This window comes from Emydura macquarii, unplaced genomic scaffold (genome assembly GCF_026122565.2).
Source record: "Emydura macquarii macquarii isolate MOO-44397 ecotype Brisbane River unplaced genomic scaffold, CSIRO-AGI_Emac_v2 contig_1363, whole genome shotgun sequence".
Lineage (NCBI taxonomy): Eukaryota > Metazoa > Chordata > Testudines > Chelidae > Emydura > Emydura macquarii.
Genome location: NW_027131500.1, coordinates 8,982,662 through 8,999,503, shown reverse-complemented (window position 1 = coordinate 8,999,503; position 16,842 = coordinate 8,982,662). Strand labels below are relative to the sequence as shown.

Sequence of the window (16,842 nt, the reverse complement as noted above, 5' to 3'; positions counted from 1 at the left end):
TGAAGTCCACAGCCCCTTGACTGGGGCTTCCCTGCCTCATTGGCACACACCGCCCCAAGCAGCTACTTCACTGAATTTTTCTGGGACAGGGAGAGGGATGGATTGCTGGTCCCTCAATCCTGCATCTCCTTCATCATCCAGGCTGCCAATTGCAAACTCCCCTTCTTCCCTCCCTTTCCCCCAAAAAAGGGTTTGATCAAATGCTTTCAGATCCTTATCTGCCAAATGGATCTATGTCATCTTTGCTGAGTTCATATATTTTTGAGAAGTTTTCTAACCTTTCACAATTAAAGTATATTGCTGCCTGCCATGTAATCAGCATGTCAGTAAAAGCCAGTGCTTTGATGTAGCATTATTTCTAAAATGCCTAGTACAGTGCCCTAAAGAAATGAAAGGGGAAAGATCAGAGAGGGTAAATGATTCTCAGCAGCCAGACAGTGGCGTAGTTCTGAATTATCCAGAGGGGTTTCTTTTGTAGGTGCTGGATCTACAGGGGGGGGACCTGCCACAACCCCTGGCTTGAAGTGGTTTCCATTATATACAAGGTTTACAGTTTGGTTCAATGGCTCTCTCTGCACCCCCACTATAAAAATTAGCACCACTGGTTTCTTAAAAACTATAAAAACTAGCACCACTGGTTTCTTTTCAGATCTCCTCAGCTTCTAGTTTCATCTCCAGGATTACAATAGAAAGAGCAAGAACTACCTCCAGAATGCCCCTTCTAGTACCTATGCAGAAGTATTGGATAATAGTTATTTGTGATGTATGTGTTTAAGGATCTAGTCCCCAGTTCAATTTTATATCCAGGAACCCCCTTGTAAAATGGCTTGTTTCCCCCTTCCTCCCACCGTGAAAGGGTTCTGTTGTGGATGATCTCCATACCTTTTACCACAGTTAATTCGTTGCAAATGGTCCTACTCAAAGGTCTAATGTTACTGGGAGGAAATGTTTATTCCAATCTTTACTTTACAGAAGTTTTACAAAGAAACATCATGAAATAAGTTTGAGTAATTAGGTACACTTCAGTACTTACTGTAAGTTGTGCTGAGCGAATTCTTCAATATAGTGAGATAGCTTCCAACAGGAACTGCAGCTAACAAACACAGAGGCAAATTCTGATATCCTTAGCAGTGGAGTTATTGCATGAGTTTCAACCATTATTCTGAATTTGGAGTTGTGTAAATGAGAACGGAATATGAATTTTATTTCATTTTTAGTTTATATGTTACATATACAAGATTTTGAACAATCTATTTTGACCTCCTTAATATAAACCCTGAGGTTCATTGATTGAAATTCTAAATTTAGTAGAATTTCAGTCATTTGTGCACTGGAAAAGTAAAAATACAAAGCCTGCTGCTATGAAAAGTATTTCAGTTGTGGGGTAGTATGAAGCAATCTTGAGTTAGGGTGTGATAAAATATTGTTCATGTGCATCATTCAAATGGATGCAGTTTAAGGATAAGGTTTAAATGGATAAGGTTTAAAATAGTTAGCCTGCAGGGTAGTGGTGGTGTGTGGTTATTTTTTAAATCTGCTTGTGTCTGCAGTGTAGCCCCTGGAATCACAGTTAAAGTTGCCCCCACCCCACCAAAACCTGAAATGGCACCCCTGAATCATGGTCTATAAACTAGAAAATGTCCATGTAAAAATATTTTGCAGGTGAAACCATTCAGTGCACAGAAAAAGAGCAAAACAAACTGGAAAAATAAATACCAGATTTATAAAGCGGACTCTGATAAACAAAATGAGAGGACTACTAAAGCAAAAAGACATTTTTGTAGATGTCTCAGAACATTGTTGCCTGCTAACACAGTCAATGCCTGTAATGTACAGGTAATTGCACATAGAGCAAGATTAATGGGTGTACAGATGTTAACAGAGATTCCACATCCTAAGGAAGCACAGCGTATTTATCATTCATTCCAAATCCCTACAATCTTACCAAAAAATCACAGCTACTAATAACTATTTTTTCCGACTATTTTATATGAAATAATTTTCAGCAAAAGTCTTAAAACCTCATACAAGACACTGCTTTGGTGTATAAGTTCTGGATTCTTTTGCTATATTATTTTAACTGCTTTGGTATTCATGAATGTCTCTCTGTTTTTATGCACTCTAGCTAAGCCATCATCTCCTAGCCAGGTATCTGGTAAAAATAGATTTTTTTCAAATAAAATCAGCAATTTTTATAGGTACATTACAGTTTATCAGACAGGTTTTGCTAACTCCCTATTAACAGATTTTACTCGTTATGGTTCTATAAACAACATAAGAGTTCTATCAATAACAACCCACTGTTCCATGGGGGATATAGAGATGACCTTAGAATTTCAATATATGTCTACAGTAATATATTTCATTTGCAAAGGTTTTTAAATCAGACTTCTATCACTTTCTCCATAGCATTAGACTAGTATACGTCTTTCTGAACTAGGGATTGGCAAACCCAATGAAGGTCTAGTTAGATGTTAACTCAAAAATGTGATGAATCCTAACCTTAACTTGAATTCCGCCCTGGATTCCAGGACTTGGGAGGGATCCCAGAGCCCAGAGATCCTCTGACCCAGCAGGCACAGCATGATGACATTTGCCTCATTACATTGTTACTGAATTGGAATTTGTAGGTGTTTGGGTTCAGTTTAAGAGGCAGGAATTCAAGTGATTAAGGTAGGTTCAGATTCCCACCTGAACTACTTAATCGGCCTTTTTCTCTGGCTTTTTCTGTAGAACAAGATGGTGTAGGCATACCATTTTGTGCTGTGATTCCCAACTGCATAGTTTAGGAGTGATGATTTTTTTCCAGCTGTGAGCAATGTTTGGGGTTTGCTGAATACAGCACTCCAACATTTTTGCATTCACAGTTTCCAGCCAGGTTATAAGACAAAATAGAATCAGTTAGTCAAAGCAAATCCTCAAAGTTACATTATCTAGTGACCAGATTGCAAACTGACAGATGGTTCCTTTTGTATTGTTTTAAAGCCTTCTTCACAAAAGAGATGCAGCTCCTGTGTAAGGTGGCAGCACAGTTTTGCCATCACTCAGTCCTTTAGCACATCAAGCAGCCGTAGACGTCAACTGTGATCCAGCAATCACTGTAAATGACAGAAATATCAACTTAGAATCAGCAGGTCATTTGGGGCATTATCCTCTTGTAGTAACACAGTTCTATATATCACAACAATGCACTTTCCCCTCTGAAGTTCTGAGTTTCCATTATAACAGTGCTTATTTAGACAATTTTATAAATTCATGGTCAAAATTACTTACCGGCTGAATCAAGGTCTCAACCCAGGAGCCAGTCGTTTTAAGAAAGAAGCTTAAATAAAAATCTGTATGATAATTTTTGAATACAAGAAAAACAAAATAATCAAAATCCCAGTAGTTTTGTATGCTTTCTTCAATCTAACAAAAATGTTTTGTTTTGAGGAAAAAGAAAGGAATAAGCCGGTAGTTTGTGGTCTATTAACCATTTGAAAAGAAACTAGTTACCTGTATAATAGATACCTGTATAATATCCAGGCAAATAACTAGTTTGCAATGGCAGTAACTACTTTTCAGGATTTATTTGATGGATTATCAAAGTAATGTTGTCTAGTAGCTAGAGAAATGTATTGCGAGTGTGGATTCTTGGGCTCTGTTCCTAGCACCAACACTCCCGTGCTGTGTGACCTGTGGTTCATTTAACCTCAGTGTGATTCAATATACCCTTCTGTAAAATGGGCATCATAATATTTGCCTATTTTAAGGAGGTGTGGCTAAGTTGTCACAGTGCTTTGTGGCATGGGGAGCAGAGGGAGTAAATAACAGTCTGTGTCCAAACTTTGGATGCACTCTGCAGTGCTTGCATGATTTTCATTGCAAGATATGGTGACAACTTGCAACGGAGGGTGAATGAAAAGGACAAAGAGGATATGAATAGCAGTGTGCAGAGGCAGTAAAGTCGGGTGGTAAAGAGACTTTCACCAGCCTACAGAAAGCAGCTTGAGTTTCTAGCTCCTTACTCCTCCAGTAATGCAACTGACGTATGTCACTAATTCCATTTCAATGAAATGCAACCAGTAATGCAACTGACGTATGTCACTAATTCCATTTCAATGAAATGCAACCATTTCCATTTGCAGCAGCACCACGGACTGGGAAATAAAGAATAACTTCAGTTGAGGAAAAAGTAGGTAGGTAGAAGGCAAGTATCCAAGCTGAAGTTTGGTCAGGAGAGAGAGGAATTAATATCTGTTTTCTTGCCAAAAAAAGTGCCATGAGATTTTTAATGAACCTAACAATCCGGTCCTCTGTTTTATTTCACATCTGAAATACCGCATCTCTCACTCTGCACTGTGGCTTCCAACACTATGCCAAGGCACTGATTTCACAGCTACAGAGAATCCCTGAGGGAAGGAGTGCCTCTGTCCCATGGTGATTGACACTCTATTGATACAATAAAGTTAAAACTAGGATCTAGGATAAAAAGTCACTGAGAGAAAAAGCCTGTTGTAATAAATAAGATACACAATGTGCATAAAAGAGGTCCTGTATGTGACTGTCAGCATCCTGGAAAATGTTCAGATTGCAAATAGAGCAACAGGAACTGATTACGGGACCCAGATATGATACAATAGTTTAATATTGACAAAACCAAAGTGCATGCATTGGGGTCAGGCTGGCGTATGTGCAGAGAGTGAGGTACGCAGAAAGGAGAAGAAATGGTTTACGAAGGTGAAATGGCAAAAATAATAAAAGCATTGTACTCCTTTGCAGCCAGGGGATAAAAACATCTGCTTAATAACATCTGGAGAAATTGGGAGCAGAAATAGTATTTTTTTGATAATTTAACAGTGTAAAATATAAATTGAAAAAAATCTATATGATAGAAGCATGCAGGTTCATTAGCCATATATGTCTCTGTCTTTCTCATAAGTACTGTCATTTCCACTGGCATGCCAGCCCTGTTTCTAAAACACGAAACTATAATATTCCTGTTAGTGACCGATCCATTTAAATTTTGCTTCCCTGGAATCTTTACCAGCCTGTTGTGCTATGCAGTCCCCAGCTGTTAAGCAGCCATTCCATTGCCAAGAACAAAATCTCTGCTTTTGCCCAGCTGAATTGCCTGAATCACCAGGAGGTCTCTTGGGAACGTCAGATAGGACTCCACTAAACGTGCTTAATGAAGAGGCACAGGGCATTTGGCGGAAGAGGTGAATTTGTCAGACACAAAAGAAAAAAACAGGAACCAAAAATGGCCCAAAGATTCCACAAAAGAATAGCAATCAAGTAAAAAAGTGCACATTTATCCCTCTCTGCAGCTGAGTTTGAACTCTACCTACCTTATGTTGAAGTCCTGAATTGTCGAAAGAAAGTTAAAGGGGGAAGGTAATTTTAACTTAACAAACATGTTATGTAAAATATTGTTGAAAAAAGCATAGAACAGAATCATAGAATAATTTGAAGTTGAAGAACTGTTGATTTAAGGGTTTTCAAGACTCGTAGTGAGGTAAAAGTTGTAGCAACAAAACAAAGTATAATTAAAATGAGAGGAGGTTTGCATGCATGGGACAACTGGATACTTTGGTTTGATTGCTCACTTTCATTAGATTGAAGTTGTCAACGCTTTTGGAGACATTCATCAGCTTCATGATCACAACTGTCCCCACTACATACAAAGACATAACCATGTACCATAACATCATTGAGCTTTCTTCATCCTTATCCAAAAAAGTTGTTCTGACCAGAAATGACAAGGAGAGAGACCCAGATGACATTATTATCTTTGTGGTTGTACCCTGAGAAGTAAATCTAAAATTCTTGCCACTTCCCTGCCTGATGTGTCTATTCCCAACCTCATTTTATTTCTCTTATGTCTCTTTTTATCTTTCTATCTTTTGCTTTCCTTACTGAGTCTGGCTTAACCAGACAGGTCAAATCTAACCTAGCAACACTTTTCTGTGATCAGTTTGGCATGCTAAAAATAATGCTGTGTGCTGTACCTTTATTTTTCCAGTAGCTGATCTAAAACCCAGAGACAAAAGCTTCATTTTTCTTTCTTTTGCTATTCTTTACTCCCTATTCATATGTATGTATTGTAGGAGACGGGATCACATTGTAATAATAGAAGTTGACGACCTGAGACCATGCCTCCCAGAACTGACTTTTCATCTTGACAAAGATATTTGATGCCATTTGAGAGACTGTCACACAGAGTTTCCAGTTAAGACTTATATAAATAGGGAGAGAGGGACTAAGGGGGAGACTTTATGATTTATTTTAATATTTTTTTTTTTTTTTTTTTTTTTTTTTTAGTTTTAAATGCTTTAACTTTTGTGTGTTGTCTAACAAACAGTAAAAGAATGTTTAATTTAGTGTAGAACAAGTGAACTTTGACCCTGCCAGCAAAAACCCTGAACCCAGATCAGTGCGTCTAGAAACCTGCATGGAACATGGAGGGAAGAGTTTGGAGAAGGCACCAGATGGTCAGTTTGTCTGGACATGGCTAGGATGTAGCAGCCATGTCTGTAAATAGTTATCTTAATAAAGAGACCATTTAGTTTTAGAAACATGGAGTCTTCTCATGTTAATACCTAGCATATGGGTACATGAAACAAAGTTAATGTTGTAATAATAAAAAAGGCTTATCTTAAAATTATAACGTCCTAAAACCCCATTTTTAATGGATGCAGTGGCTGGGAATGGTTCCCAGTAACACAGCCCTACAGCCCTTGGAAGGAGGAACTTCCTGTTGCCCTCGCCTTCTTTAGTCAGTCCTACTACCATTAACTCCTTCTTTCTCACTTTTTTTTTTTAATTGAAGAAGAAGTTTGATTTAGCCAAGTCTCATGGTTTTCCACCAGCAGCCATGCAGGTGGGTTACTACATTATAGATTTGGATCATCTCCTGCTTGCCTAACTTTACAGGTGAGGTAAGCAAAGGGCCAGAGAGTCCAGAGAAGTGAAGTACCCATTGATTAAGTTCTTCTCTTCTGAAAAGCTCTTGGCTCCAAAGAGGATTTTTTTTTTTTGCAGGGGCCTCCACATTTGGCCAATTTACCTTCCAATATGTTTAGTCAGCCACAGAACCGGAATCTGTCACTTTCCAGAACTCATGCATCTTGGAAGAGCACAAATGTCTTTTCCTTGGCTAAGACCCTAAGTAAGGGTCTTATAAACATTTACAAATAGACCATTTGTGTTACTTCTTTAGTATATGGTGGGAGCTGACTCTAGTTTTCATAAGTGCAAATCTACATTATTGCATATGAGTCACCTATTAAGATCGATTGCATCTTGAATGTGGTTTTCAGCATTGGACTTTACTCTTTTAAACAAAAAGGTTTGTGGTAATTATTAAGGCTATATTGTCAGCATGTGAAGAGATAACCAGGATAATGAGCTCTTGGATGACTTGATTCAATATACCACCTTCAAAGCAGTCAAAGTCTGAGGAAGCTGGTTTGTATTATTTGAACACTGTAATTGACTGCTTCAGAAAGAGCTTCCTACTAATAGCTCTGTCAAAGGAACAAAGTTACTTACACTCTCGCTAAAAAGACCCTCTTCATTTGTAGCCTTATAGCTAGCTAGTCAGTATTTTCTGAGATTCTGTGTATTTTAAAGGGAAATGGTTAAAATATTATGCAGCAACAACTGGTCCATAGTTAACATTGCATTCTGCTTTCCATTGTAAGCCCAGTGTTGCCTTTTCCCCAATAAAATATAGTTACATCCTTTCATCTTAAATTTTGGTCTGTATAACCAGTGGGCAATTTTTGAACCAACTCAAAAGTTTTCAGATAGCTATTTTAAAGATATAGGACACAGAAAATGGGTTTTCTTATTGTATTGTAGTTATAATATGGCTTATCCAAGAGATTTCAAATGATGTTAATTGAGGGAAGATTGAAAAGCATATTTTAGAAGTTATTCAGTACCAAGCAAGGAATGTCAGAAGGGCATGTTAAAATTCATGTTATGTCCTCAGACGTGATGGTGATATAAATAGCTACATAGACAAGCTCTTCAGGGGTTCCGATGAGGCATAGGAAGATTTTCAGAGTGTGATGAGCTTGCCATCCTGCTGGTTCAGCTAGAGTCCTAATGTCCTATGGCACACTCCTACAAATCTTGGGTCAAGTCAGTACCTTCAGCACCTCAGTGTTGGACATTATCATGAAAGGAAAGGCTAGGCACTTTTAGAAATTTCTAAAAAGTATTGGTATCTCATAGAGAACTGGCTCTTTAAGCGATGTTCAAGATCCACATCTGGCCCTGTTCCAGGTTCAGTCCAAAATCTGAGGGTTAATTGTTATAGCAGAGGAACTATTGGTTGGGAAGCAATGCATACCGGGAAGGAGGGCAGAGATGCACAATTGTGCCATTTCAGAGAGAGAATCGAAGGTAATGGGAAAGCTGTTGAATCTCTCCAGACATGGTGCTTGGGAGGGGCTTTGGAAGAGCTGGGAAGAGTCTTATAGAGAGAACAGTCAAAGAGTTGGGGAAAGTACCCTGAACAAAGGTTGGTGTTGTGAGCTAGAAAGCCAGAGGCTTGGTGGAAAGGTAGAGAAAGATCTTAAAAGAGCATGTGACCCTCTTAAGAAACCCACTATTTGTGGTTTTTCACCAAAAGACTATGAAAAAGCCAAGTAGTAAAGGATTGATTGGGAGTCTCTTCAGGGAAGGGTGAAGATTTGTCTGGCCGAAGGATGATTTATGAGCCCCTCCACCAAGAGATGGAAGTTTAAAGGACTTCTGCTGGACTTTTCTTTTGTTGAACTCTTGTTGCTGCAGAAGGGATGGAGTATATTTAGTTTAGCCAGAGATCTAAACTAATCTACAAAAGAGGGGGGAAAACTGAGGCAGTAGCTACACTTGCTACTGAACAGGTAAGCCACTGCTACAGTTATTTACCAGTTTTGTCGTCTTTGGAGTCCTGTAAAGGAGGACTCATGGTATTAAGGCAACTGGTCAGGTGGAATGATTTTTAAAAATAGCACCATACTACTTCTAAAACTCTCTAAAACATGTTTAAAATAGTTTTCCAATAAAACTGGCATAAACAGAATATCTGAGAGGAAGATGTGTTACTGTACAGGTTATACTGACATTCATGGTTTTGCCTTTTCTGATTAATGTGGTTAAAATACAGTTTGACTCTGTCTGCACAGGAAAGGGCAAATAGTATTCTCAGAGTCTTGGGAGATTTCCATATTATAATGTTCCCTCACAGGGAATCAGATTGCCTTTGTAGCTATCATTCTTGTATCCGGTTTATTTTTCCTTTTGTCATAGCAACCCCCCCACCCCATTTCCTTACTATTGAATGCTAATTTCGTGTTGCTTTGTTTCCCATGAAATAGCAACAAAAGTCAACCTTATGTGGGGCATAAGTCATTTAGAATAGGGACTTCAGTGTTATTTCTTAAACTGTCTTAATTGCACATGCCTCATTCTTCAGGTTTAATGTGTTTGCTTCACAGAGACAAAGCACATAGTAACTTATCTTACAGAACCAGCTGAATATACTTCATTTGTGCTGTATCTTGCTGCCTTTATATTCTGATAAGCCTTATTAGTTCTGAGATATCTAGGTTTGTGCAGATGCTTGAAGCAAACTAAATTAATAAAATTCAGGAGAGTGGTTTTCAAATGAATCTTGAAAGCAAATCAGAATAAGAATCAGGTTCACAAATATGCAGAGACAATTCTGAAAGAATACATTACCATCTGTTGCTGATTTTCAGATGTATACTGTCGTCTATCTTATTACAGAACATATCAGCATGTTGCAGCTAGCATTCTATAAACAGAACATTACAAGGTTTGAGGATCTTGTTTTTACAAGCAAGGCTATAAGATTCCTCTAGTGTCAGAATGTCACTTGATGTATGTGTGTGTGTTTGGTTTTGGACAGTTGTGGAAGTGCAGATTTTAACTTGACAGGAACAGAAAATGAAAGACAATTAGAGAAACTTCTGGAAAAAGGGGCATCTGTGAAGATGCACATTAGTGTGTAAGGGGGAGATATGAATAGACTGAGTCTGTACCAAATGCTGAACAGAGCATATGAACTCTGTGGGGTTTGGTTGTATCAGTCATTTGTTGCATCCTTAATCTATAAAATGTATTTTTGAATCTGTCAAAACAGTTGATAAAGGAGAACCAGATGACCTATTTTACTTGGATTTTCACAAAAGTCTTTGTCAAAGTCCCTCACTCAAGACTGTTAAAAATAAGTAAATAATTGAGTAGTCATGGGTTGAGAAACCAAATACTGTCATAGATCAGAAACTGGCTAAGACACACAGCAAAGAATAGGAATAAATGGTCAGCTGTCTTCAGGGGAGAAGGTTTAGCACCAGGTTACAAGGTTTCATACTAGGACTGGTGTTTAATATTATTAATGATCTGAAAAAGAAGGCAAGGGTATGAAACTTGCAGAAGACAAAATTATTCCAGTTAGTCAAGACTAAAGAAGACTGAGAGAAACTTAAGAGGTATGTAACAAAGTCAGGTGAATAGGCAACATGATGAATGCTGACAAATGCAAGGTAATGCCCATTAGAAGGAATAATTTGTACTACTTATGCTGTTTACTGGGTACTAAACTAACTAACAAAGGAAAAGACCTGGGTATCATAGAAAACAGCTGAATGAAGACTTCTGCTCAACATGCAGTGGCATTCAGAAAAGCAAGCAAAAGGTTAAGATGCATAAAAAACAGGATGGAAAATAAGATGCTCAATAGGCAAAAGACCCAAGCCCATAGACTTTGTTTAGGGCACTCAGCACCCACAAAAGGTGTTCAACATCTCAGCATTTTGGGCCCCCAACTTACCATTCTTTTTCCATATTTGTATTATGTTTTTTAGGACGCAAAGTTAGACAGCAAGTGTATACAATGTTTAGCCATAATAGTATTTCATTTTAGGCCTTGACACAACAAACTGTAATAATATATACTTAATCCCTAGCCTATCTAAATGTACTGGAGCCAATGATGTACTGCACCAACAAGGGCTTTTTGAAATGCAAAAAAAGACACAAACCGCTCCAAACATTTAAAGTAGCATTGAAGGTCTCTCATAAACCCATAAAAGTGTGATAAAGAAACTAGGCTGTAACTCATTGTTCCTGGGACAAAGCAGTTAGTAATCATACATGCTGCAGTGTTTATGTACAATGAAAGTTTCCGCCTCTACTCTGAATGTCCTGCTTTTTGATGGTTTAGAGAAAAATCTAGACTGAGCCTCATTCATATGCAAATCTCCCTTGCCCCACACAGATGGGGGGATCAGTTGCATAGGCAGTGGTATTCTAGCCCTGATGAATTGCCTACGTTGCACCAGAGTGCACAATTGTGATCCATGCAGAAAAGGGGGCTTGGTACCAGGGAATGACTGGGGTATGGATAGGTCCAAAGGGGCCGCATCATCCTCTCACCAGCCCTGTGGAGACCATCCAGAAAAGGTAATGCAGCCTAAACTTGGGTGGCTTTTGTTGTGACAGAATTCGTCTATGAGGCAACTTCATGCTCTTACTCAGAGACTTCAAGGCCAGATGGGACCCACATGATCATCTAGTCTGACCTCCTGCACGTGGCAAGCCAAAGAACCTCACCCACCCACTCCTGTAAAAGGCCTATAACTTCTGGCTGAGTTACTGAAGTCTTCAAATAATGATTTAAAGACATGAAGTTACGGAGAATTCACCATTTACTCTACTTTTAAACCAGCAAGTGACTCATGTCCCATTCTGCAGAGGAAGGTGAAAAAACATTGGATCTCTGCCAATCTTACCTGGGGAAAGATTTCTTCCCAACCCCAAATATGGCTATCAGTTAGACCATGAGCATGTAGGCAAGATGCACCAGTCAGACACCTGGGAAAGAATTCTCTATAGTAATTCAGAGCCCGCCCATCTAGTGTCCCATCACCAGCCATTGGAGCTATTTGCTAAGAGCAGTCTTCTAGCCTCCTCCAGGCTACCTGAGCAAACACCCATGAGAGGAGAGGAAGTGGCTTCATTGCTTTGTTGACCGTCCTAAACTCATCCTCCTGTGCAGTATTACTGGTAACAGGCATTAATATTTATGTATTGTGTCAGAATTCATCCTGCATTCTGAATATATTAATAATGCCCGGTTAATTGTGTGTAACTAGAGGGACAGAGCAGACTTGTTATTGAGCCTGTCTTTGCAGATATGTTACTCTGGCTTCTGAAAGACTGGGAACATTTTGGGGCCCTGAAGCCAATGTGTTGTCGGTAAATTGGACTGTATATAATATTTTACAGTAAGAAGCAAGATCCCAACTTCAAAATTCAGCTGCATCAAAACTGTGGAAAAACAACTTTAGCAATCAAGTTTAAAAAAAAAAAAAAAAAAAGGGGGGGGGGGAGGAGCTTCACAATGAGATTCCATTTGAAATAATTAGCTAAATCTTTACTGTATCTGGCTAATTAAATCCCCATTCAGCAATTGCACTGCAGTACTAAAAAAAACAAACTGCATGAAGTCATCAGTCTAATTATATCATGCTCCTAACAGTATTTTAATTGCAAAAGGTTTACTGTTTATTTAACACACCACCATCCAAAACACGATCAGGGCTGGTTTTATAATTGACACTGGAAGTCAATCCTCTAGTCAAAGCATGGACAGGTTAACGACTCTTTCTTTCTGCTACACAGAACCTGAAGCGTGTGGCGGAGACATGGATGGATGAGTTTGCAGAGTACGTTTACCAGCGGCGGCCTGAGTACAGGCATCTCTCAACAGGAGATATCTCTGCCCAGAAGGAGCTTCGCAAGCACCTGAAGTGCAAGGACTTCAAGTGGTTCATGGCTGCAGTGGCATGGGATGTCCCTAAATATTACCCTCCCGTTGAGCCTCCACCTGCTGCCTGGGGGGAGGTAAGGAACACCCGAGCTAGATCAAATTTAACAGCATGTTCCATTTTTATTGCAAAGTCATTTGGTAGAACACTAAATGTCCTATAAAGTTACTGTAATGTTTTACATTATAACAAAGCCCTCTTGAAATGAGGTTTGGCTCCTATTACTGGTGGTATCATTAAGGGAGCTTGTCGTGATTGCAACAATCTCTGAAACAACCACTAAAATAAGGAACTGCCATGTCTGATGTTGAGGGCTGTTCCTCGAATAATCCCTTATAATCTTCGGTGGACCATGATGTGCATGCACAACAAAGACCAAAGATTCAGAAAGAACAGATAGTCATTACAGCATATTAATGGATGGCTTTGGATGCTGAGAATCTGATTTTTGAAAAGTTTTTACAAATTGTAAATTGTACAAAGTAATTACAAATTGCATGTGTAAATTAGGTATCTATTAGGTACCTATCTAGCGTTTTGTGTGTTCTCATTTGCACATGGAAATGTAAATATGCAAAAATGAATTGGGCAGGGTCTTAACAAAAACTGGCGCAGTTTGTCTCAATCTATGATCTGATTGCTGGTTGGCTTTTGTTGGTGGTATCACAGCAAGAGTTTAAACAAAAAGGAAATAAGGAGCCATTTTTTAATATCAATATGCCATGGTGGGATATATGTCAGCAGGGTGCTGGTGCACTTCTCAGGTGCATTCTGCCTTTTGACTTATTCCTCTTAACATATTGGGGGAGCACACCAACAGCCTACTAATGCACACCACGTTGCGACAGGGTGCTTTATGTATTAGAAATAAATACACATAGGCTGTAGAGAAGGCAAATAATTTGTATGGTCTTGTTGAAAAATTGCACTGGCTTTTAACATCTTCCACCTTAAAGGTGACATGCAAAAGATTTTTTTTTTCTTTTTGGTTATGATTTATAAAGAAGGCTTGACTTTTTAATGTGTATTTTTCTGCCTTTTTTAATAATTTTAGAAGTATCAGCAATATCAATTCTAGTTTTCCCTGGTTTTGGTAGGGGCTCTCAGATTATAAAATTGTATACCAAAATTGAAAGAATTAAGATGTTGAAATTTTAACAAAGATTTTTGGTGAGATCCCCTAAAACTACAGAAGTTCCCATTATACCAGGGTATTCCCCAGGAGGGAAGATCCAGACCGTTTTTGGTCCCTTTCTCTTCAGAACATTTTAAACTAAAACAATTTATTTACATCTTGTAGCAGGACTTTAAAAATAACCTCCCAGATTTACAGTCCTTTCACCTTCACGCTCTCTTATTCTAGCCCCCAGCTACAGTACCTCAAAGTACTTCATGGTGCCAGTGCCTTGACATATGCAAACTCCTGACACCAGTGAATTCCCTCACTTTTGTTTTTTCTCATATCCTTGACATTTTGTTTCATAAACTTCATGTGAACTAGCTATACCCAGAGGCAATAGAAAATTAACAGGAGAAGTCAGGAAAGACCAAAGTTCAGTAATTCTCCCATGTCCCTCCTTCCACCCCCAGACACCCCATTGCAACTGCAGGACTTTGAACATGTGATATATACCTACCTTGCCCTACTTTAGAATCCTCACTCAGTGCTCCAGAAAGGGGGTAAAGGAGCACATCCTGACCTTTGAGATTCAGGTATTCATGCTTAATACAGAATTATGAATACACTTTTTACATGATTGTCGAACTGTCTGGAGTGATTCATGACCGTGAGTGCCAAACTCAAGGCAGAGTGTCAAAAAGTAGGGCAGCCACCCCAAACTGGTGATATGTTCTATGATTAGATTTTGCCAATCCAGTAACAGTCTTATCACAGAGTGACAGACGGTTCCCTTGAGCACTCCAGTCTATCTTGCCACCCAGACAAGCAGGACTCAGTGATAAATGATCACTTACAACAAAAATTGCAAAATATTATGGTTGCTCCCAGCCCCAAGAGACCAGTCACTTACCCCAGATCTTGGAACTTAGATCTCACACCAAAGACAATGCTGGTAGCCAATCTTATCGTAAACTAGCTAAGGATTTATTTACTAGGAAAAAGAAATGAGAGAGTTATTTATAAGTTAAAGCAAGCAACTAAGTTTGTCTGTTTTAAAAGGTGACAGAGTTGTGGTAATCTGTCAATTCTAAGGTATGTCTATGCTGCAGAGTGAAGCGACTTACTTAAAATCGACTTTCACCCGCCGATTTTTAGAAGTTGCTGAAGTATGTCCACACCACTCTCCTTGCACCAGGCTCATGCGTCCACACTCACCACGCTTGTGTCAACATTCAAAGCAGTGCACTGTGGATTGCTATCCCACAGTGCAACTAGCCGCGGGGCTGTTGGAATGAGTTTCATCGTCCCATGATGCAGTACTTTTTCCCACTTCCTTCTTCCCCCAAACGAACAGGAAACCGGTTTTTGCGTCGTTTGTTTATGCCATGCGCTCACCATTGCTACGGAGACATGGAGCCAGCTTAACTATGTGCTATTATTGTGAGCATCACAAATACATCACACCTTATCCTTGAGTATTTTCAAAGGAGAGCAAGAACCCGAAGCACAGGCAACAGAGATGTCACTGAGGCTGCCCTGCTACAAAACATTGAGTGGAACAATTCCTGATTGCTGCAGGTTGTAACGCATCGTCTGCAGTCTGTGGAGCGCCGGTTCTGGTCCCGGGAAACAAGCACAGACTGGTGGGACCACATCGTTATGCAGCTGTGGGATGATGACCAGTAGCTGCAGAACTTTTGTATGCGAAAGGCCACTTTCCTTGAACTTTGCTCGGAGCTGTCCTCCTCCCTGAAGCACATGAATACTCACTTGAGACAAGCTCTGATGGTGGAGAAGTGAGTGGCCATTTCTCTGTGGAAGCTGGCAACCCCCAACTGTTATCACTCAGTTGGGAATCAGTTCAGAGTCGGTAAATCTACAGTGGGAGCTGCTGTGATTCAAGTGTGCAGGGCCATCAATAGACTTCTGCTATTGGGAAATGTACCCAAATGACTTTGGGTAGTGACTTTTGGGAAAGGACATAGTGGACGGGTTTGCTGCAATGGGGTTCCCAAACTGCAGGAGGGGTCACTGATGGCACGCACATCCCTATCTTAGAGCCTGACCACCTACCAACAGAGTACATAACTGCAAGGGATACTTTTCCATGGTACTGCAGACCCTTGTGGATCACAGGGGTCATTTTACCGACATCTATATGGGATGGTCTGGAAAGGTGCATGACACGCGCATATTTAGGAACTTGGGGCTGTTCTCTAACATGCAGGTGGGTACTTTCTTCCCAGACCAAAAAATTAACATCAGTGATGTGGAAATGCCAATATTGATCCTGGGGGATCCTGCTTACCCCTCGCTCCCTTGGCTAATGAAGCCATACACCGGCTTGACAGTGACAAGGAGTGTTTTAATAACAGATTAACCACTTGCAGAATGGTGGTGGAATGTGCGTTTGGGCGTTTAAAGGCCAGATGGAGATGTCTCCTTACTAGGCTGGACATGAGTGAAAAGAACATCCCATCAGTTATATCTCCGTGATGTTCTTCATAAAGTGTGTGAAGCAGAGGGGGAAAGGTTCCCCTAGGGTTGGGCTGTGGAGGCAGAAAGACTGGCCACCAATTTTGAGCAGCCAGATGTCTGCAATACATTCAGAGCTAACCGCAGAGCACTTTGCCTTCAGGAAGCACTGAAAACCAGGTTCTGCAGTGAGACACAGTAATGATTTCTGTTTCTGTATGTCTTGTGCCTTTGCTTACCATCCCTCCTACCATCAATATCAGTACTCTCCAAAGCCCTCCCCAAACAAGCTATGAATAATAAAGAGACATGTATTGAAATGATGCAAACGTTTATTTATGAACATTCAAGTTGGTGGGGGTGGGGGGCAAGTGTTCATTCACAGCCTCAAGGGGTAGCATGGTTGCCTGCAGGACA

General features: G+C 39.8%; 1 protein-coding gene across 2 annotated transcripts in view; it reads left to right on the top strand.

The window, feature by feature from the left end:
* Positions 1–16,842, top strand: part of GALNTL6 (polypeptide N-acetylgalactosaminyltransferase like 6) — an 834,312-nt gene that overhangs the window by 784,521 nt on the left and 32,949 nt on the right. For both annotated transcript variants that reach the window (XM_067551729.1, XM_067551730.1), the window contains one exon: positions 12,685–12,906. In XM_067551729.1, coding sequence (XP_067407830.1) covers positions 12,685–12,906 — 222 coding nt within the window. The remainder of the gene's footprint in view (positions 1–12,684; positions 12,907–16,842) is intronic.